The sequence below is a fragment of the Adiantum capillus-veneris genome, chromosome 27 (genome assembly GCF_014529385.1).
Source record: "Adiantum capillus-veneris isolate H3 chromosome 27, ASM1452938v2, whole genome shotgun sequence".
Taxonomy (NCBI): domain Eukaryota; kingdom Viridiplantae; phylum Streptophyta; class Polypodiopsida; order Polypodiales; family Pteridaceae; genus Adiantum; species Adiantum capillus-veneris.
Genome location: NC_140957.1, coordinates 21,190,562 through 21,213,808, shown reverse-complemented (window position 1 = coordinate 21,213,808; position 23,247 = coordinate 21,190,562). Strand labels below are relative to the sequence as shown.

General features: G+C 46.6%; 2 protein-coding genes across 3 annotated transcripts in view; one reads left to right on the top strand and one right to left on the bottom strand.

Annotated features, from left to right (window-relative positions):
* Positions 1-23,247, top strand: part of LOC147421610 (intermediate cleaving peptidase 55, mitochondrial-like) — a 199,971-nt gene that overhangs the window by 120,082 nt on the left and 56,642 nt on the right. For both annotated transcript variants that reach the window (XM_086502601.1, XM_086502602.1), the window contains exon 8: positions 153-260. In XM_086502601.1, the coding sequence (XP_086358727.1) occupies positions 153-260 (108 nt within the window). The remainder of the gene's footprint in view (positions 1-152; positions 261-23,247) is intronic.
* LOC147421611 (uncharacterized) lies at positions 7,384-8,512 on the bottom strand. The gene is made up of 3 exons (XM_086503541.1): positions 8,204-8,512; positions 7,917-8,078; positions 7,384-7,827 (listed from the first exon to the last, which is right to left on the bottom strand). Exons 1-3 carry the CDS (start codon positions 8,504-8,506, stop codon positions 7,384-7,386), a joined length of 909 nt encoding a protein of 302 aa, XP_086359667.1. The 5' UTR covers positions 8,507-8,512.

Here is a 23,247-nt window from a genome sequence, read left to right as displayed (position 1 = left end):
GGGGGAGGGTGATAAAGGCCATGGTTCTATTGTTAAATGGCATTTGTGTAATTTATTTTAAATGCAGAGTGTTTGTGGTCTGATATTTAATTTAGGTCTATGGCCATATTAATAAGATTATATGTGATTCTTCCTTTTGCTGTGACGAACAGATAAAAGAAGGACAAATGGTGCTGATGGATGCAGGATGTGACTACTTTGGCTATGTTAGTGACATAACTCGCACTTGGTGTCCTTCAGGGACACTAAACAATGCACAGGTAACTCTTTGATTCATGCATGGTTGGAAGTACAGCCAGTTTTTTTTTTGGGTATGCTTGGCCGTGTGTTGATTTGTTTCTCTTGCAGCATCACCAGTAAGTGGGGTCTAGCATTTAACAAGTTTCTTGAATTTAGAAATACATAGTTGAGGCACTTCACTTTCTTGAGACAAGAAACCACTTAATTATGTGTGTGCTGCATTTAGCTGGTTTCTGGATCTTTTTGAATAGTAGCAAGCATGTTTTCCTTTGCAAAAAAGGGACCCTAGAAGCATTTATTTTTATTAAGCAGCCACAACTTCCTTGGGAGATTTGTGGGGTTGTACAGGTTCTGTATCAAACCCAAAGAAGTAAAGAGTAGAGAGGAATAAATCTTTTGTAATGTCTTTGAGAGGCCGAAATCGGCCTATGAGACGGATGGATTCATGACTCTCTCTTCTTTGGATCGAGGGAGCCAGGAGACCAACCACCAGCACAGGGTTGTACCCGCATTCATACCAGAGGCACCCTCATTGACAGGGTGACTGAGCTCAGGAGATCGAGACGACCATGACCGAGACACAGGAGCAGACTCCATCGACAGAGACTCCAGCAGAGGATCAGAGGCATTCTAGCACGACACCCAGATTGTCATTGAGGGCCTATTCTACATTTTCACATTTCACATTTCACACTTCATTTTCAGTTTTCATTTTTTACATTCAATACTTTTTGTACTTGTACTTCAGACATTGTATTAGATTCACCACTTTGTATCTGATGGTCTCATAGGTCATTTTGGTCTTTTGAAGACGTTAATATATCATTTCATTTCATTTCATATCTTCTGGCTATCCAGAAAAAAGGGTACAAAACAAAAGTGCTACTAGAATAACCTAAGGTGGTAGGTGGGGATAGTACACATGTGTAGGGTGTTGATGATTAGGGATGGATGAGTCTGAAACTATATGTTAGGGAGTACAATCATGATATGCACGTATCTGAGCTAGCTGCATGCAATACCAAACTGAGGGGGTGTAAGAATCATGCATGGGAGGGTACGGGATGAAGAGTTTATGGAGGATAGCAGCAGGATTTGAGAACGCCTGATCCACCCCTCTCTTGTTTGGCCTGCTGATGTCATGCTCAGATCTCTGGGATTCCCCCCTTTACTGTCGTGGCTCTGTAACAGGGTGTACAATCCGTCTTCGAGACCGAACAATGTCTGCTTTCTGCATTGGTGACTTCTCTTTGAGTGGTAAAGAGGAGTGCAGGAGTAGCCAACTGGAAATAGTTGAGCTGGCACTGTTCTCCTCTCCTAGCGTAGTGGATTGACACTCTATTTCTCTGTATCTGGTTGAGGTCACCCTGGTAGAGGACGCTGGATGAATGAGTTTGCTACATTGCTGCGGCGTGAACAGAGCATTAAGCAAATTTATTTAGATGTCACGTAGCCAGTGGAGTTCATGCCACTTCTCGCTGCTTGTATTGTTCTTTGTTACCCTTTGTCTTAGGCAGAGTGTTGGGTAAAGGCCATGTGGCCGGCCGCCTGGACACTTCCCCTACACTTACTAACTTACTAACCCTTTTACATTCTCATATATACAAACTAATAAAGAGACACACATACAATTCTTGACTGTGCTGTGTGTTTCCCCCAAAAGCTTGTGCCTACTCTTCTCTTCTCCTTCCTTCTTCCTTCCACGCACGCGCTTGGACGATCTGTCCTCACAACTAGTATCAGAGCTCAAAGATCCCGGTGCGCGCAGCCCCTCTCGTGTTTGGAGAATCTCAAAGGGAATCTGCAGAGACTTTGGGATCTAGCAGGGAACTTGCATCTGCAGCAGTGAACAGCAAAGCTTTGAAAGCTATAGCAGGCTACAATGTTACTTTCACAGGACACACACAGTTAGTATAGTTGGTCTGGTCCACACTAGACGGACTCTCTGGGCTGGGTAGTGACACATGGCAGGGATACAACGGTGGTTCTAGTGGACATCGTGGCCAGGTCACTACCACCACTTAGTTTGGAGATTGGCTTAGGTGGCTGACATTTATGAGCCGTTGGGGGATCATCTTCTAGATACATGGTCCAGCGTCGTCGTCTAGAATATTCAGTCTATACACACAACACTGATTCACCATCCCTGCACATCTGAGCCTCGACACCCCATTGTACCTGTGAGTCCTGGGCTGGAGCTGAGTGTGCTGCCACGCGAGAGTCTGTATCAGTTCTTTGAGATAGTCGAGTCATATGTTGTGGTCTGTTGTTGTGTCTCTGCGAGCTCATTTGTTGTCTATTTGTTCCTTGTTTTCAGTCTGTTTTGAGTGAGATTGTCACGCACATTGCACTGCGCCGTGGTCCAACTGGTTTAGTCCTCTCTCGCCCTAGTCGTCTCTCGCCCTGGTCCAACCAGCCCTCGTCCCTGGTCTAGTCCTCCTCATCCCTGGTCCAGCCTGGGTCGAGTCACTTGCGTGGTCTAGTAGAGTCTAGACCAATCTTCAACGAGTTCAAGGTTTTCTTGCCCAAAGCTTGGTTGGATTCGTGGTCGCTGCATGACACATACAAGGCGGTTAGTCGAGCGTCAAAGCGCACCACTGAGTCCTTTGAAGTACTACAACAGAAGACGACCCTTGGTACCTAGTAGAAGTCCATCAACCTCATCACCCATACCTCCACACACGACATCCCCCATTCCTCCATCCGGTTCCACATCTTCCAGATCACCTCTCTAGTAAAGCTCTCTCCTATTCTGCTACAGCAGGCTATTGAGCAACGGGCTCTTGAGCAAGGGGCCATGGAGGGGTTGGCTAGTGTTTTGGCCAAGGTAAACATTAAATTCCCTACCTTCAAAGGACTCTCTTCAGAAGATGCTGACGACCATGCAAGGAGGTTTGTATCTCTCTGTAGGGGTCGTGGTCTTAACAAAGAAGATGATTATTTGGTACTCTTTTCATCTACCTTGGATGGCTTAGCAGACAAATGATACAACCAGTTTGCAGAGAACCATTTTGCAACTTGGGCAGCCTTAAGACAACAGTTCTGTGCAGCATTCAGGCCAAGTGACTACTAGGAGAAGGTTTTGGATGAGTTGGCCAACATGGTTCTCCAGCCAGAGGAGACTTTTGCAGAGCTTATGACTAAAACCAAGTCTCTGGTCGCCAAGCTTCCCCAGCAACCCGATGACTTTATGGTTAAGAAGTGGGTGGAGAAGGCGCTTCCCAAAACTTCTCCGAGAGTCTTCGACCCGACGCCACTCTGGAGTTCATCGCTGCTTCTACTAGGATAGAGGGGGCTAGGAAGCTGTTCAACAACTCCCCTCACATAGAGACTCCTTCTGTGTTTTCGGAAAGTCCTGTGATCCATTGACTTCTTTGCGCAGAGAACTTGAAGCCCTAAAACTACAACACGCTCTCCAAGAAGAGAAATCAATCTTTCTTAGACAAGAGAAACCACCACATCTTGAGGCTTTGAAAATCAAATCAAGAGAGAGCTAGAAGAGCTTCGGTCTTAGCAAGGAGACTAAAGCTATGGTATGGTGCAGCTCTTGTCACTCTCCAGGACATCCTCCACAAGACTGTCCCCTTCGGGCTTATTGCCACTTCTACGAAAAATCTGGGCATGAAGACAAGGATTGCTACTATATCAAAGGATGGCGGCAAATACAACAAAGTCTAGGTCCTTCTCTCCAACAAAGGCTAGCACCTGCATCCAACATGGTCTCACCCTATGGCCATCAAAACCCGTTGCCACCTCTGTTGACAACACCTCCTATGCAAGGTATGCAAAGTACTTTTCCGTCTCAGAGCTTTTATCATACCCATGCTCCCTCATCACCTCAAAACTTCTATGGCTCCATCTTCAACTCCATGCACCAGGAGCAAGGACCACCTTGCCCTTCGACTCGCCCATTGAATCGGCCCAATTTTGTGCTACAGATGCGGGGAATATGGTCATTACCAAAGCAAATGCCCTCTACCCGAAGGATCCCCTCCCTGCCGTCATTGCCCCGAAACGAAGGATGACTACAGTAAGGATTGCCCTAAAATTCGTGCATCCACGGCTTCGAACCCAAGTCAAAGCCAGAATGAGTTTGCCTTTCCCAAGCTCAATTTGATAGCAGTTAGCACCGTTTCTCAGCCGCCCCCTTCTACTCACGTGGTTACCCCTCAAAATAAGCCGCCGCAGTTGGTAGACGAGCCATCGGGCGTCCTCACCCGGGCCCAGAGAGCCGCTCTCGGTCTTAGCATTCCAGCAAGTTCAACTCCCCCACACATTCTCACACCAGTGGATACCCTACCTTCAGCTGTTAACAAGCCATCCCCCAGCGCCATGAAGGAATCCAAATCTTTGCTCTCCGATATTGATGAAGCTTTCTTAGAAGCAGTTTCAGATCTACAGAAGATCAAGGTACCAGAGAAACCACTGGTAGAACAAGAAAAGCTTACAGCAGAGACAGTCTTGAAGAACACTTTCCAACAAGTGTCCCTTAATGACATGTTGCTGCTAGATGCGAGTTTCAGAAGTGACACCCTTGCAGTTATTCAGTCAGTTTATCCTGGAGTAGGTCTTAGTGGCGGGCACCTCCCAGTGCGACCGTCAGAGTCCTATAGGATATCCAACCCCGTTGCTCCACTCATTGATTATAGAAGCCCTCGCCTGACAATGTCCGTTTTGGGTCGGCAATTCTCGAGAGTGATAGTGTATGGTGGATCTGGCATCAACCTGATGCCCAAGTTCACTATGTTAGCTCTAGGTCTACAGCCTACTCGCCCTGCTCCCTTCACAATTACATTGGCCGACCAACAGAGACTCTATCCAATGGGCATTGAAACCGGCCTGTTCAATCCCAAAAGGGCGGTAGACTTTACTTCAAACCTTGATTTAGCTTTCACCCATTATTAGTCGTCTATTATACCTGCGCTATAGTGACACAAGAGAGGAGAATGGGATACAGATGCTAGAATGAACCTGTATGAGAAGACCGACACCAGATTGGCCCCTAACTTAGGCGCCCCTTTCGGTATTTCTTTATTGTTTAAAAGAGGGAATAAACGCTATGGTTATTTCCAAGCTGCCCCGCACAACCTTGGCTGAATTTTGACTGTTCTGGCCTGATTTCGGCAGCATAACTGTACTAGAACCCTTCACGGTCAGTATTCCCACGCATGAAATGACTTTCCCGACGCATACGGGCACTTTGCAAAACCTGGCGAGAATCTGCAGCACGCTGAATTCTCTGTTTTCAGCCCTGAAAATGCGCCAGATCGCCTGTACACCTTGCGTCCCCAAACCTCCTGGGGGTATTAGGGTCCGTTTAGGGCCAAAACCCTAAACCTGCAAAAATACACAGTAGGCTGTAATTTATTGTTTCGGGCTCCGTTTCGTGTGCCGGTCACATCCTTAGCAAGTCCTTGAGCTCCCGCACCTGTAGGGCTACTTGCCCTTTGAATCGGATTAGATTTTTGGCGTGAAACCTCTTCGAATTCACCTGTACCTGCGGGGGGGTTAGCCACTAGCTAATCCAGTACCTGTGCAAGAGGCTCTTGCCTCGGCAATCGCGCATGAACCGACACAACTGTACATTGGTCAAATGAAGAGCCCACTAGTGGGGCATAATATACTGCCAAAGGGGAGAGAGAGGGCATTGCGTAGCATGCATGGCATCACTCCTGGCACCGCACTGTGCATAAGAGGGAAAGCAAGCACTCCATAGCTCTTAACCTGTGATAAATTCTGAAAATCAGCCTCCTCTCTCATTTTCGGCGCCCCCTCCTCTGGCCAGAAGTGGCAGAAGGCTCACAGAGTGACACCTCGCCCACTTTTTGATTTTGGCCAACTGGGCTAAAAATATCTCAACTGGTGCGTCAGTTGACTTGAGAGCAGAGTAATAAAATGTTCCTCTTGTCATTCCGGAGGTAATGACGCAAACACATTTTCAGGTCCCAAAATAGCAATTCCCTAAATTTTAGGAGATGCTGCCATTGTATCTTTCTAGGTCATCCGACCCCCTTTGTACACTGCAGCCACACCCAAAACTGAAATGTAGCCTCTGTAGCAAAGGATTCCACTTTGGCTAGTCAATGACCCCACTTTGGCTAACCATAGTCTTTGTCCAATCTTAGTGCTCTCTTGCCCTCAGGTTTGGACTCCCTCTGGACAGTTCCACACTAGCTATGCAATGCAGGACAGTTAGATTTCCCGAGGGGTGTTTCCAAAAAGTGAAGGTAAATAAATAATAAGAAAGAAATCAACAAAAAGGATAGATAGTAGTCACACGCTGGTGACATACCCCCCTCTTGAAATCTCAAACGTCCTCGTTTGCATCTATGTCGTACATGCTTACAGTCAACAGTGATGTATTCAACACCTGTCGACACATACATGCTCATTGTCAACCCTGGTGTATTCAACACCTCGTTGACACATGTATTGCCTGTGTGTGAACCCTGTTCCAATGACATAGTGATAGCTGTGCAGTGTGCCATTGCTTTGAGTCACTAACTTTCCAATGACAAAATGGTAGCTGTACATTTTGCCACTGTCTTATCGTACATGTTGGATCCCGTAACATTTTCGAGCATACCCAAACTGACAGTTTAAGAATGCAGTTACACATGTACTCTTTAATAGAAGCAACTACTGTATCCTTGACAAACTGACAAGAAATACTCACTTCTATAGCACTAACCAAACCAAGGTGGAAAGGTACGTAGTGTACGGTACGGTTTAGGTACGTACGGAACGTACTTCCGTATTGAACCAACCTTTAGGTACGTGATAGGTACGTACCATTTGTAAAAAAAGACAATTACACTAAATTTAAGTTCACAGACCTTTCAAAATTCAGCCTCATTAACAATGCAATGCTTAAAATGAACATATTGATCAAAAAACTTAATGACTCAAGATTCAATACTCAATGAGAAAACCAATGACCATAAATCATAAGACCAAATAACAACTACAAAATTCAAACATCATGTCCATGGCATTAGCCAGAAGTGGGATATACCATACAAACTGAATCAAGATCCAAAACAAAGTACTGTGAAGTACTACAATGCCATAATAACAATAAAAGTCTGCTGCAGCCTGTCCTCCAAAGCATGAAGTCACCAGTGTGCACTAAGACGTGCGGCCTCAAAAGTCTGTGTCAGATGCGGAAGATGAATCGTTAGTAGAGAGCAAGCCCCCATCATCAAGGACATTGCCCTCCTCATCAAACTCAGGGTCAGGCTCAGCATATGTCAACTCTGGTACAAGCACCTCTGCACCACAAGCCTCCTCAAGCATATCAGCAATCTCTGCATGGATGAGCCGGACAGCTTCATTCGCTCGCCTGCGAATGGAGCGAATAGGAAGCTTCCCCCTGCGAATACTCTCTCGTCTCACAGTGTCTGGATCTCCTCCCACCGTGCGTAGAGGAAGGCTAAGAGCTCGTGCACGTGATCTAGTCACACGACGATCCACGCTCTCGAGCTCTCTATGCAGCTCTCTGAGAATCTGCTCCTGCTCGTCTCTAATCTGTCGGTCCACCTCCTTTGGTCTAGGATCATCTACCATTTTCAGCTCTGTCGCATCAACCTGTTGAAGAGTAAAATAAAGTTAAACTGACTTATTTATGGCATATGCTTGCAGGTTGAGTTTACAGTGGCCAACATGAAGGTAATTACCTGTTTGGGTTGCCCCAAAGAATGGTAACTCCGCACGAGCCTTATGTTGGCTCTGCAATACACCAACTTCTCCAACTGAGAAGTGCTAAGGCGATTTCGAATCTTCGTGTGTATGAGAGAGTAAGCACTCCAATTGCGCTCACATGCTCCAGCCGAGCAATCCTTCTCAGTGATCAAGCAAGAGTGCAATCATCAGCAAGAGAGTGACAAGTGTCAAGTAATATAAAGATGAAGTTAGAAGTTTAAAATGATATATACAATGTAATCATGGATGGCAATTTCCGAACCTGGGAAAGGATACGAAGAGCAATGCGTGAGAGGTTGGGAAGACCAACTCTCCCATACGAGTGCCACCACGTCAAAGGATACTTTGTGGCTTCCTTCCTCAAAGAAACTGCTCTCGTGAAAGAAGCGCCAATGCCATTCATGTAGTTGGTGAATTCCTTGTCTATCCCAAGCTGATCATCCTCTGAAAACATGAGCCCAACATACTCTGATTGTTTTGTGCTAAGCAAGGTATCACTCCATAGCTCTGGCAACCTGTAGAGAGGATGAAGCATGGCAGCCATCGCATGTATGGGACGGCTCATGAAAGTCCAGCGTCTCTCAACACATCCCAATAAATCTGATCGGCTTAAATATCAAAACAACTTGTCAATACAAGTTAACTGTTATAACTTAGACTTGATGGTTAAAATAGACAAGTTACAACCATTAGAACATGAGGAACCCTTACCGATCAATAGTCAATAGATCCATTTGGAAACGTGGTCTTTCATCTGCATAAACAGATGATAGACTAGTCCCAAGGTCGATCCCTCCATATCCGTCAATCGAAGGAGGACGTAGACTGGCTTGAGTGCCACTGAAAGAGCGTGCACTTCTTGCCAAAAGCTCTCATCAAGGATCCGCCTCTGCAAGTATTTTGTAGATTCATCCTGCGATCTTGACATGCCTCGCCATTTTGGATCCACCACTGTCTGTAGTAGTGGATCTCTAAGTTTGTAGAGCCTCTGTAAAACCAAGTAAATGTAGGCAAACCTGGTTTTTGAAGGTCGAACCATATCCAAAGTGCTATGGCTGCGGAAGATAGCAAGAGCCTGATGTTTCTTGCGAAAGAATGTGGTGACCTTGACTACATCTGCAACTATGGGCTGCACCCATGAAAGTTTGCCAATATCCTCCATGAGCAAATCCAAACAATGTGCAGCACATGGAGTCCACACTATGCCAGGAAAATGTTGCTCCACCATAAATCCCATTGCCTTGCAATTAGCTGCATTATCTGTCACCACCTGCACAACATTCTCCTTGCCAACCTCCTCTATGGCTGTTTTGATGTGACCAAAAATAAACTCAGCCGTGATCTTTTCCCCTAGTTTTCCTGCATCCACAGTACGCAAGAAATAGGTGCCCAAAGCAGAAGACACAAGAATATTGATTATGTGTCGTCTGCGTATGTCTGCCCAACCATCTGAGATAATGGTGCATCCAAACTCCTTCCATCCAGCTTTCACAGGCTTATGCGCCTTGTCAATTAAGGCCTTTTGTTCATCTAACATAGTGGTGCGCATCTTTGTGTAATCAAGACCTGTCCATGTCTCAGTAGGCCCCACCTGTGCAATGGCTTTTACCATTCTTTTCCACTGATCTGCGCGCAAAACATTGAAAGATATGTTGCACTCAATAAGAGTGCGACATATCTCCATCTCTGCCACCCTCTGATGCTCTTTCACCCAAGCCTGAGAAGAGATGCGACTAGGCAAAGTGGTCTGCGTTAATGTTTCAGATGTACCTTTTTCACGTGGCAAGGAATCCTCACGTTCACCACCAACACGTGCTCTCTTCCTGGAAGTAGGGGGTTGCATGGAGGCCGAACCTCCTCCAACCTCTCTCTCCGCACCTAAAGACTCCAGCTCTCCAACAAAAGCATCATGTAAAGCATCCTGTGTGCTGGGAGCACCTCTCAAAGCAGGAGCACCAACATGAAAATACTCTTGAATAAGCTGCTCCCTCAAAGGTGGTGGTATTTTCTCACATGCACCAATCTGATCAGTGCACCCGATGCCTGTCAAGTGCTTTTTGACTCGCGTAATAGTGCTGGTGTATTGGTCCCCACAATACTTGCATTGCCATAAGCGTGTACCAGAACCTTGCTGAGAAGTGGTCGTGATGATCCTCAAAACATTGGTGTGGAGCGACCAGTTGGGGTTGGTTTTACGCGGCATAATGAATCCTGCACATTGCAAATGCAAAAGAGTGCACGCACATGAGAAGTACGGAGTGCGAGAGAAGAGTACGGAGTGCATGGTGGCAGAAGCGGTACCTTTTCACGCGCGTAGCTTGGCTCTGCAGGACTCTGTGCACTGCTCTGCAGACTTCTTTGTAACAGAACAGAGACTCTTTAGTTACAGTGGTCGATTAAAAAAGCCTAAGGCTTCCCCCCTTCACTCTAATAAGCCTAACTGGAAGCGCTCCCTAGCGGAATTTGTCCGAGCAAAAAACAGCCAATTTTTTTTTATGCCGTACTGTACCGTACCGTACGGTTGTACCGTACGGAAAGGTACCGTACGTACGTACGGATTCTACTCTGAACCAAACTTTTGGACATTCCATAAGAGCAATTGCCAAACTGACAATCTGTACAGCTCTAACATTCATGTAACAGGTATTTCATTTGAGCTCACTTTAAATACCATGTACATCATTTGTTTCAAAAGCCATTGTCACACTGACAATCCATGTAGCTCTGAAACTCAAGGGGTCAAGGTAGGTTGCAAACCGAAGGCTTCAAGGTAAAGTGATAACACAGTTGGTGACTCTGTAAGTTCACCTTCTTCCATCCACTTAGCATCCATTGGTGGATAGTTTCTGAACTTTACTAAGTAACGCCTAGCAACCTTGCCTTTCACTTTCCTTTCTTTGTGTGCCAAAATCTGTTCAGGGACCAAGATCTTGTCAAGTTCCTCGACTTCCGGCCGATCTTCAGCTGGCATATCTTCTGGCACATCACCCACATAAGGTCTGAGAAGACTCACATGAAACGCATTGTGAATCTTCCAACTGTCAGGCAATTTCAGCCTATATGCAACATCACTGATTATGTCGCATACTTGAAAAGGCCCATAGTAACGCATGCTAAGCTTTGGAAACAATCTTTCCTTGCCCTTCATCTTCTTTAACCTTGCCTTTTCAAAGCGTAAAAGCACCCAATCACCAAGTGAATATACCACTTCACGACGGTGACGATCAGCTGCTTTCTTTTGCTTTGCTTGAGTCTTTTCTAAGGCCACTTTGACCTTCTGGTACATTTCATCCATGTCGTGAACATACTTATCTGCTTCAAATATCTTGTCCTTTGTATGCAGTATGGGAGGAACTTTCTTGCCACCTTCAACTATCTCAAAAGGTGCCTTGCCAGTTGATGAATGCACTGTATTATTGTATGCATACTCCACCAATGGCAAATATTGCTCCCACTTTCCTTTATGCTCTGACATATAACACTTCAGTAGATCTAGGACAGTAGAATTTGCCTCTTCTGACTGCCCATCTGTTTGAGGATGAAATGACGAAGAGAATTTGAGCGTTGTGCCCATATTCTCAAACAAGCCTCTCCAGAACAAACTTGTCATGCGTGGATCACGGTCGCTAACAATCGACTGTGGCATGCCATGATACTTGAAAATATTGCTCATAAACAAGCGTGCCATTTGATCTGGCTTTATCTTCTTCCTGACAGGAATAAAATGAGCCTGCTTGTTGAATCTGCAAATAATAGTCCAAATACCATCGTTTCCTGTCTGCGTTCTCGGAAGATCAAAGATAAAATCCATAGCAATACTTTCCCATGGTTTGTTTGGAATAGGTTGTGGTTGCAATAACCTTGGTGCCTTTTGCCTGTCAAACTTGACCTTCTGGAAAATTAGGCATTCTCGCACAAAGGCATCCACATCTCTTCTCAATGTAGGCCAATAGAAGAATGTCTCAACCTCTTTAACTGTAGCATCGATACCACGATGCCCTGCATACGGTGGGACATGACTCTCTTCTATAACTTTGCGTCGCAATGGCTTTGTGACACACAATCTGCCATGCATCATCATGAACCTATCTTTGAGAAGATAGTGTTCATGACGCTGTCCATCCATTAGCTGCTCGAAGACCCTTGCAAAATCTTCATCATTTGCATATTGTTCTCTCATATCATCAAGTTCATGATGATAAGGAATCGACACAGCTGAAATTTGTGGCTTCCTTGACAAGGCATCAGCCACAACATTCTTCTTGCCTTCCACATGCACGATCTGAAAATGGAACATGGACAAGATATTTGCCCATCGCATATGCTTCTCAGATAACTTTGTCTGTGTCAAGAAGTATCGCAAGGTCTGATGGTCCGTTTGGACAACAAAGTCTGCACCTAGAAGGTAGTGTTTCCAACTTAAGAGCGCACGAATCACAGCCAGTAACTCTTTCTCATAGACCTGCATGGTCATCTCTGGCCCTTGCAAAATTCTGCTCTCATAGGCTACTACCCTGCCATCTTGCATTAGCACTGCACCAATGCTACTACCATAGGCATCACACTGGACCACAAATGACTTGCTAAGATCTGGCAACACAATGACTGGATTTGAAGTCATCTTTTCCTTTAAGAGATTAAAAGCTGAAATCTCTTTCTATGTCCATCTAAAGGTGACTGCCTTCTTTTGAGGAGCATGTAAAGGTGAAGCAATCTCAGTGAAATTTCGGATAAACCTTCTGTAATAGGAGCATAGTCCCAAAAAGCTTCGGACATCATGCACTGTCTTCAAATTTGACCATGACTTGATCGCTTCAACTTTTGCAGGATCCATTCTGACACCATCCTTTGAGACAATGTGTCCCAGAAAACAGATCTCTTCCATAAAAAATTCACTTTTCTTTGCATTGATGAGCAACCTATGACTGCGTAACTCTTTGAACACAATGGCCAAGTGATGGCTATGCTCCTCTTCATTCTTTGAGTAGACTATCATGTCATCAAAGAATGTACCAACAAACTGCTGGTGTGGACGGAAAATTCTGTCCATCATCCTATTGAACGTAGCAGGAGCATTTGTGAGACCAAAGGGCATCACTAAAAATTCGTAAAGGCCAAACGTCGTTCTAAAAGCAGTCTTGTGCACATCCTCTGATCTAATGCGGATATGATGGTACCCACTCTTTAGATCTATCCTGCTGAACATAGCTGCTCCTTCTAATTTGTCCATAATATCATCAATTCTAGGTATAGGGAACCTATTCTTGATGGTATTCTTGTTCAGTGCACGGTAGTTGATGCACATACGCCATGAGCCATCCTTTTTCTGCACCAACAACACTGGAGAACAGAATGGAGATGAACTGGGCTGAATCAGCCCCTTTTCTAACAACTCCTGTACTTGGCCCATTATCTCTTTCTGCTGAGCCGCACTAACCCTGTACGGAGGCTTATTTGGTGGGCTACTGCCTGGCACCAAATCTATCGCATGGTCCTCGGGTCTCTCTGGCGGTAATTGAGACGGTAATGAATCGGAAAAACATTCACTATACTGTTGTAAAAACATTGACCTTTCTTTATCTAGCACAGATAAATTTGATTCATCACAATCTGACACTTCATGTGCAAAAACCAAGTACGCAGAAAGATGCTTTTTCATTACAGAAGTAATAGCAGAAGCTGATACAGTCGGAATAGACTCCCCTTTAAGCTTTACATCCAGAATGTGAGTCTTTCCCCTCCTCTGTACAATGATCTTTTTGTTGTAGGCATCCATGATTCCCTGTACACGAAACAACCAAGGAATACCTAACAACACATCACATCCGTCCAGTGGCATGATGGAAAATTCTTCAGCATCTACATAGGACTGGATGTGTAGACGCAACTTTCCAATGATGGGTGTCACAGCCTCTGTATGGCCAGGACATGCCAAACCTGCCTCTGCTGTATACCCCATCTCTTCAGGTCTGATTCCCAACTTTGAAGCCAATTCTGGGGAAATGAAGTTGGCTTTGGTACCTGGATCAAAGCAAATAAGCACTGTTTGATCCCTGACCTTTCCCCATGCTCTGCAAAGCTCACTTGCATCTGAATTTGGCTTGTCGCCCACCATATCTGGGACTAGACCAGCCATGGGCTTCTTTCCTTTCTTGTCTTCTTTGTCATCAGAATCAACTGGCCTTTTCTTTGTAGGACAATTGTAAGCAATGTGGCCATGCTGCTCACATATAAAGCATTTGTTCTCTGTCCTGAGGACCTTCTGTTGCTCTTCTGACTTGCGAGGAAAACGTCTTTTCCATTTCTTTGCTGGTCCCTTTTCTGATTCAACCGTAGCTTTATCTTTCCCTGCGTTGGCTGACTCCTGAGTCCCTTTGGGGGCCTCATTGGAAACGTGCTTCTTGGCTGAATTTTTCTTGCCTGATCCTGCCTTGACGCCAGTGTTAAATTCACAATCTTCTCCCTTGAGCAAACCATTGCCAGTGTTTGCTACCTCGATGAGCTGCGTCAAAGTAGTGACTTTTGTCTTCGTACAGTACTTTCTCAATCCTTTAGGTAGGCCACAACAGTATTTTTCAATGTGTTCTGTCAATGGCACAAACCTATAGGAAGTTCCTGGAAGTAGAGCTTTCCAAAACTTTCGATTGTAATCATCCAGATTTCTGGAAGTGGCAGCATTAAGTTGGTGCCATTCTGTCATGACATCTGCTTCGAAGTCATCAGATAACCATGCTGCTGTTGCAAAAATCTGCTTGAAGTAAATCCATGTGGACGGAGCTTGCCCTTGAAGCAATAAAGTTGTCCACCATTGTCCCGCATTCCCTGTCAAGAAAGTGGCTGCCTTGCGGACCTTTGAAGCCTCTGTAAAGTTTCCCTCTGCATAGGCCTTGTCAAACTGCTGGAGGAATGAGAGAGCCTTCTTCCTGTCATCAAACCTTGTAAAGGTCGTGAAAGACACACCTTTGCCACCTTCTTTGTACGGAGTTGGTCTCTCCAGTGTGTTAAATTGTCATATGGAAGTGACTGAAACATGGGAACACTATTAGGGTTTATCTGTGTTCCCTGGCCGCTATTAACTTGACCTGGAAATGCCATATTTGGCTGCTGATTTGTAATTCCAGCCATACCAAAATTTGCCTGTGGCATCCCAAATTGGCCCTGAGTGCTCTGAAACCCTGGTTGCATACCCATGACATTGTATATGGGGTTAGGCATCATCGTTTGAGCACCCCCAAACACTGTTCCTGGCGTGTAAAACTGATTTCCAGGCGCATGACCAGCCATGCTTTGGAATACCGATCCACCTCCAAAATAGCCAGGGTGTACTGAAGGTGGTGGGAAGACCTGTTGCATAGCCTGTAGGTTGCTTCCCTGCCCATTAGAACCAGCTATAGGCTGCTGAAAAGTGGCGGGCTGAACTGGTACAGCTTGAAAGACTGGCATCTCAGCCAAGTGTTCTTGCACCTTAGGCACAGGTTGTGGAGACTGCATGTTCTCCGTCAAGTGTACATGTGTTTCCATTGACTGTGCAGTATGAATCACCTGTGCTCGAGCCTTAACAGGCTTTTGAATATGATCCAGTGACCCAACTTGCTGAAACGGAAGAGGAGGTTGCAGAAAGGCTAAAAACCTCGGGTTCTGCATTACTTGTGTGAACATAGCCACAGCAGTAGCCAACTGGGTCCTGAATATATCATCATCCGTCTGTGGTGGTCTTGAAGACTCACCCACTTCATGTGTCTGTTGACCCTGTGAAGAGGAAACCTCTTCAGTCACATCATCTTGTCTGTCAGCCATAATTGCTATTTCCTGTGTCTGGTCTATGATCCCCTGTGTCTTCAAGCCCAATTTGACCAAGGCTCACTTCTATGGGAAAAAGTGATTTAATCCCGTCGATGGAACCATGTAACTGGCCTGTACAATCCAAAAAGGGCGGTAGACTTTACTTCAAACCTTGATTTAGCTTTCACCCATTATTAGTCGTCTATTATACTTACGCTATAGTGACACAAGAGAGGGGAATGGGATACAGATGTTAGAATGCACCTGTATGAGAAGACCGACACCAGATTGGCCCCTAACTTAGGTGCCCCTTTCGGTATTTCTTTATTGTTTAGAAGAGGGAATAAACGCTGTGGTTCTTTCCAAGCTGCCCTGTACAACCTTGGCTGAATTTTGATTGTTGTGGCCTGATTTCGGCAGCATAACTGTACTAGAACCCTTCATGGTCAGTATTCCCACGCATTAAATGACTTTCCCGACGCATACGGGCACTTTGCAAAACCTGGCGAGAATCTGCAGCACGCTGAATTCTCTGTTTTCAGCCCTGAAAATGCGCCAGATCGCCTCTACAGCGGTCCCCTTGCGTCCCCAAACCTCCTGGGGGTGTTAGGGTCCGTTTAGGGCCAAAACCCTAAACCTGCAAAAATACACAGCAGGCTGTAATTCACTGTTTCGGGCTCCGTTTCGCGTGCCGGTCACATCCTTAGCAAGTCCTCGAGCTCCCGCACCTGTAGGGCTACTTGCCCTTTGAATCGGACGAGATTTCTGGCGTGAAACCTCTCCGAATTCACCTGTACCTGGGGGGGGATTAGCCGTTAGCTAATCCAGTACCTGTGCAAGAGGCTCTTGCCTCGGCAATCGTGCATGAACCCACACAACTGTACATTGGTCAAATGAAGATCCCACTAGTGGGGCATAACATACTGCCAAAGGGGAGAGAGAGGGCAGTGCGTAGCGTGCAGGGCATCACTCCTGGCACCGCACTGTGCATAAGAGGGAAAGCAAGCACTCCATAGCTCTTAACCTGTGACAAATTCTGAAAATCAGCTCCTCTCTCATTTTAGGCGTCCCCTCCTCTGGCTGGAAGTGGCAGAAGGCTCACAGAGTGACACCTCGCCCAGTTTCTGATTTTGGCCAACTGGGCTAAAAACATCTCAACTGGTGCGTCAGTTGACTTGACAGCAGAGTAATAAAATGTTCCTCTTGTCATTCCGGAGGTAATGACGCAAACACATTTTCAGGTCCCAAAATAGCAATTTTCTAAATTTTAGGAGATGCTGCCATTGTATCTCTCTAGGTCATCCGACCCCCTTTGTACACTGCAGCCACACCCAAAACTGAAATGTAGCCTCTGTAGCAAAGGATTCCACTTTGGCTAGTCAATGACCCCACTTTGGTTAACCATAGTCTTTGTCCAATCTTAGTGCTCTCTTGCCCTCAGGCTTGGACTCCCTCTGGACAGTTCCACCCTAGCTATGCAATGCAGGGCAGTTAGATTTCCCGAGGGGTGTTTCCAAAAAGTGAAGGTAAATAAATAATAAGAAAGAAATCAACAAAAAGGATAGATAGTAGTCACACGCTGGTGACAGGCATAGTGGACAATGTGCCTCTGCAGGTACAAGACTTTACTTTTAACTTGGATTTTGTTGTGGTTCGTCTTCCATAGGTAGAGGGCGGATTTCCCTTGCTCATCGGCAGACCATGGCTGCGACACACTAAAGCACTTCATGATTGGGGAAACGATGCCATGTGGATACATACTCCTGGCTCCCAGATGCAACCAATTCGCCTAGAAGGAGGCATGTATCCCGTCGTGCAACATAGTTCTTTGTCCCTAGCAACCACCCTCGAATTGGAACAACCTACTCCACCGGACGGGTCAGATGAGGATCTGTTGGAGTGGTTGGATTCTACCAAATCTATGCCTTGTTATGGAGTCTCTATTCACTCTTTGCCTGAAGGTACACCCTCTTCAAATGTTTCAACAGTAACTAAACCTAATGAGCCACCTGAGCCTATGAAGAAGCATAGAAGCGGGAAGAAATCTCCTCTACAGGAGTTCACCCCCCTCAAACATCAATCCCTTTGGTGTCTGCTTCTCCGACTAGAACAAAGCTCTCCTATGTGTCTAGCAAACTCCCTTCCCAGAGCCCGTCTTGCAAGATGAATTCCAATATCATGATAGCTGTCTTGCTCATGGTAGCTGTCTGATCCTTACTTGCCCCTATCTACCCCTATCCCCTCGACCCTACACACAATCAGAATGCCCACAGCCTTAGGGTTCACATCAGTTGTGGCAAAGAGATCATCAAGAGCACCGAACATACGCTCTGCTTCAAGACGTGCCTATGCCATACATGGATGAGGGGGCTCCCTAATCACAGTAGGCGGCAAGTATGTCTCTTCACCAAGCCCAGATTGCTGAAAGCTCTTATCATTGAAGGCACCCATGGCAGCAGAGGATCTTATGAAATCCTCATTAGTGCACATGTCCGTTTTGGACGCCTTATAGCAGGAGAAGTACACCATATCCACAGGGTATGGCCGTGTCATGAAGTCGATAGTAATGACAAAGACAAGTGTGGTGGAGAAGAGCATGACATTGACCAAAGTGTATTAAAGCATATCCCAAATGGCTCTCATACCGACATGCCGAAGGCACCCATCCTTGATGCCACGGCCACACACAAGGGGAAGCAGAGGGTTGAGCTGGTTCTGCAGGGCGTGAGTTGCTATGAAGCAGAGTCCCCTTGATGGGCGAGTTGCATCCACTGTGCTGCATTGAGAAGTCGCGACTTGCTCTCTCGCCCTCTCTCCCCCTCGCCCCTATCCAACCGAACTCTCGCTCCCCTCCCCCTGCCCAGCTCTCGCCCCTATACAGCCATGCTCTCGCCCCTCACCCCCCTGCCCATCTCTCGCCCCTACCCACCCCTACCTAGCCCTCGCCCCTACCCTTTCCCCCCTCGCCCCTACCTACCTAGGCCTCGCCCCTACCCACCCCCTCCCTTCCCCTCGCCCCTACCCACCCCCTACCTAGCCCTCGCCCCTACCCTTTCCTCCCTCGCCCCTACCTACCTACACCTTGCCCCTACCCACCCCCTCCCTTTCCCTCGCCCCTACACACTTCCCCCCTCGCCCCTAGCCACCCCCTCCCATCCCCTCGCCCCTACCCACCCCCTTCCACCACTCGCCCCTATCTAGTCGCCCCTTCCCCCTCGCCCCTATCTAGCCCTCCCCACCCCCACCAGCCTCAGCCTCAGCCTCATCTCCCCCCACCCCGCTGATCCGCATTGTTGCCTTTAGTAGCCTCAAGCTCCCTCTGCAACCCAATAATTCTTGACAAGGAGCTACCTTCATTGCTTGCTGTTCAATCTCTTAACTTTCAAAGTCTGCATTTCAATCTGCTTCGTGAACCCTTCATTCTCTTCCTCAACAACTACCACTTGCCTCTGGAACTCCTTCAGGAGCCTCTCATATGCCTCCTTCAGAGCAACTACACTTCATTGGTTTTCAGCTCGAGAAGTGCCAAGAGTTTGCTGCAGCTCTTCACACTCTACTAGGAACTTCCTAAAATTTTCCTGAACTGTCATCATCTCTGCATAAGAATCGCCATCCTGTGTTCGAGCGGAGAAACCTCCTCCTCCAAGTCTTGAATTCTCTTGCCGGATGCAATCATTTCTTGCATGGTTGGGCCAAGCACCTGCTTCAAGAAAGATGTACTATGCGGTACCTAGTGATTTTATTTCACAGTTTTCAGTATTTTCTAGTTTGCCAATATTTCCTCTCACCGAGACGGTGAGCGGTCTTGTGGCGGCAACCTGTATAGCAGGCTACAATGTCACTTTCACAGGAGACACACAGTTAGTAGAGTTGGTCTGGTTTGGTCTTGTCCACACTGGACGGACTCTTTGGGCTGGGCAGTGACACATGGCAGGGATACGACGGTGGTTCTAGTGGACATCATAGCCAGGTCACCACCACCACTCAGTTTGGAGATTGGCTTAGGTGGCTGACATTTATGAGCCATTGGGGGATCATCTTCTAGATATATGGTCCAGTGTCGTCGTCTAGAATATTGAGTCTATACACACAACACTGCTTCACCATCCTTGCCATCTGAGCCTCGACACCCCATTGTACCTGTGAGTCCTGGGCTGGAGCCGAGTGTGCTGCCACGCCAGAGTCTGTATCAGTTCTTTGAGATAGTCGAGTCATATGTTGTGGTTTGCTGTTGTGTCTCTGCGAGCTCATTTGTTGTCTATTTGTTCCTTGTTTTCAGTCAGTTTTGAGTGAGATTGTCACGCACATTGCACTGAGGAGCACCCACTGTAAAGAGCACGACACACTATCCGCGCTACAAAAGCTTGAAGATTGAGAAGCAAAGTAGCAAGGCTTGACACAGAGGCTGGACACAGAGCATTGGAGAGCACAATCGGGCTTCAGAAGAATCGAAGCTCAAGCTTGGAACAAAACAGCTTTAAGCAGAGTCGAAGGCAACTGCAAAAAAGGGGACTGCAGCTGGTCTGAAAATAGAGGCAATTTTGAAGCTTAGGCAGCGCTGAATCGGAGCTGCCTTGGGTGTGGTGCGCGCGTGCGCGCGCACACACACACACACACACACACACACAAGTGCTGGCAGCATTGGATAGCGCTGATAAGCTTCTCTTACACTAGCACTGCATCAAACACCTGCGGAAGAGCCAAGCAAATTGGGCAAGGTCGAAGGCAGTAGTGAGCTCAGAGAATTTGGGCAACAGTCGGCATTGCAAAGTTTGCAAGGGAATCGAGCTGAAAATCGAGCACATTTAAAGAGCAGTGAATGGAGTTGCACATTTGGAGAACCTCAAGGTATTGCTTGTTTTTCAACAATGCTGGCTGAGCGTTCGGAGAAGCATTGAACAGTGCTGGGAACAAAGTTTCAGGTTGTGTATCCAAAGCAAAGCATTGTGTGTGTACAAACACACACACAAAGGTACTGCTTTTAACTATATGTAATTACACCTTTTTTCCACACCTACACACACTCACATGCATTGCTTTTTACCATCCCCACCAAAACCTCTACAAAACTGCGGTTGCTCTTCTCCAACTATGATTAGGAACAATCCTATAGATACACAGTAGGCACCTTGTGCCTTCCTGCAGCATTTGTTGCACAATCATAACTTATCTTCTATACCCTCTTGTTCACATGGTAAAATAGGTGGTGATTTTTTTAATAAAAAAAACCCCCCCCTGGGGTGACCCGTGGTTGCATTTCTTATATTACCTAACCACTCTAATACTTGGAGCTTTTTCCTCTGTTTTTTGAGACCCCGCGTGGGACGGTACCCTTGGTGGGATGCTTGGCCTTTTTTGGTAAATTTGCGTATGACTCTAGCCCAAAGGGGCACCTGGCTAATTACCCACTCTCGATTTCTGTGGCACTTAGTGAATTATGGCCTACTGGCTGGTGAACGTGCTTAGTTAAAGCATCACGCCCCGTTTTGCCTCCCTCTTTGCCCCTCTACCGTGTTGCTCTCTCTGCTACGCCTGCGCGCCTTCTGCTTAAATGGTTGCACACCTCTTCTACCTTTACCTCTACGAGATTCACCATGGCGGGTGCCACTTATAATCATATGCGTTGAGATTTTGACATGGTGAGGAGCAGATCGGGATGAGATTCTCCTTGCTGGCTTTACTCAACGCATCCACTGATTGTTTATCAGTATATAATGAGGTGAGGGTTGCTTTGTGCCCCTCACTTAGCCTCGTCTTTGCATATCGTGTGTGTAGGTAAAAGAGAGGTTTGAAGGCTTTTTGGTTGCCTGCTTACTGTGTGGCTATGGAGTTGGTGGAACATGATGGTGCTTCTCAGGTTCATACTCTGCCGAATTGGCTCTGTTCTTCAGATGCACAACATGCTCTAATATCGTTACTCTGAATCATAGTTACATGGGACGGCGGGTCGGGGTCGGGGTCGGGGTCAGGAACGGGGACGGGACGGCAAAAGTGAGGAAACGGGGACGGGGGTTGGAACGGTAAAAAAAAAAAGAGAGTTTTTTTGGCATTTTTTTGACCTACACACATGCCACACACATAAAGCATCACTTTGACCATAAATTTACACTAAATAGACCAAAGAACACGAGTCATATAGGTGGAAATGTGCTAATAAAACATCGATGATCGATGGATACAAAATGAGAAGTGCATGCCACAAGGGCTCAAGAGTCAAAAAGCCTAAAGGACTTAGGACAAGCTTGAGGCCTCAAGGTTAACAAAAAGTAGAAAGGGCTATGTAGTAGATAGAGTCGTAGACTCAAGAGTCTAGACTCGAGAGTCGAGTGATCAATGATCATCAAACTCAAGAAGTGCTCGCCTATTGAATCTCCATATCGTCGTCGTAGTCGAGGTCGTGAGCGACGTATGAGGGCTCGGGAGGCTCGCATTGAGGCTCAAAGTCCTCCTCTAGCTCCTCCAAAAGAGTATCGGCCATAGATGGATTCTCTTGTGCCATCTTCCACTCAGTGAAAGGATCTGCCTTGTGTGTGACGCTCTTGGCAAGCATGCGCAAGTTAGCGCTCACAAACACCAAATCATTGGCCCTCTGAACCCCAAGGCGATTCCTCTTCTTAGAGGCAATGTGGGTGTACACACTCCATAGTTGCTCCAAGCAACTAGTGGTACATGCTTGGCTAAGGACACGAACAACCAAGCGCTGCAAATGTGGGCCATCTCCTCCATAGTCCTCCCACCACAAAACCGAGCCAATCTTGTTGCGATCAAGCTGTGCATCTACACATCCATAGGAGCCCTTCTTTTGCCTGTAGTTGAGTAGCTCGTCTCTAATCTTGCGCCTAATGTCACTGCTAGGCTCAAGGCGCTCCAATGCAAGCCGCCATCCTTTGCTCACCTCCTTGTCGGTCTCTTGACTCCTTCCTTGAAACTCAGGGTCAAGCACATAAGCTGCCGCATGAAGTGGAGAGTAGTATCCATTCCACCTCGACTCACACAAACCATGAATCTCTGCATACTGAACAGGCTCAGGCACAAGCTTCTCAAGTGCCTCTATCATCCGATCCATGGCTTCGTAGACTTTTTGCCAATGCATGGCTACAAGCCATCCACCACTCGAAGTAGGTGTAGAATAGGCTTGACCATGGCGTCAAGAGTCTTCACCTCCTCTCACCAAGCGGCGTCGTCGGCCCATTCTCGGCATTTCAATCCTATTGCTGATGTAGTCTCCGGCATGGCCTGGAACTCATCACTGAGAAAGAGGCCCCTTAAGGCTCCGCCACATGTAGACAAGCGGCCTAGCATAAGCCAATTGAATGCAAATCTTGTCTCTGAATATTTGAGCAAGGACAAGTGGCTCCTCTTTGAGAATTCATGGCGCACTTTTTGACGGTTGAGCACAAAGGAGACAATTCAAGAGGCGTCACCAATGGTGGGTGAAATCCATGACAAGTTCCCTATGTCCTTGAGGAGGTTATTGAGGCAATGCGCCATGCAAAATGTGACATGGATGTTAGGATACATACC

Excerpts from the sequence above, each read along its gene's own strand:
- LOC147421611 (XM_086503541.1), bottom strand. The coding sequence starts at position 8,506 with ATGAGCCGTCCCATACATGCGATGGCTGCCATGCTTCATCCTCTCTAC. Across the intron at positions 8,079-8,203 it reads CTCTTCGTATCCTTTCCCAG|GATTGCTCGGCTGGAGCATG; the intron begins GTTCGGAAATTG and ends ATCACTGAGAAG. Across the intron at positions 7,828-7,916 it reads CTTTGGGGCAACCCAAACAG|GTTGATGCGACAGAGCTGAA; the intron begins GTAATTACCTTC and ends ACTCTTCAACAG.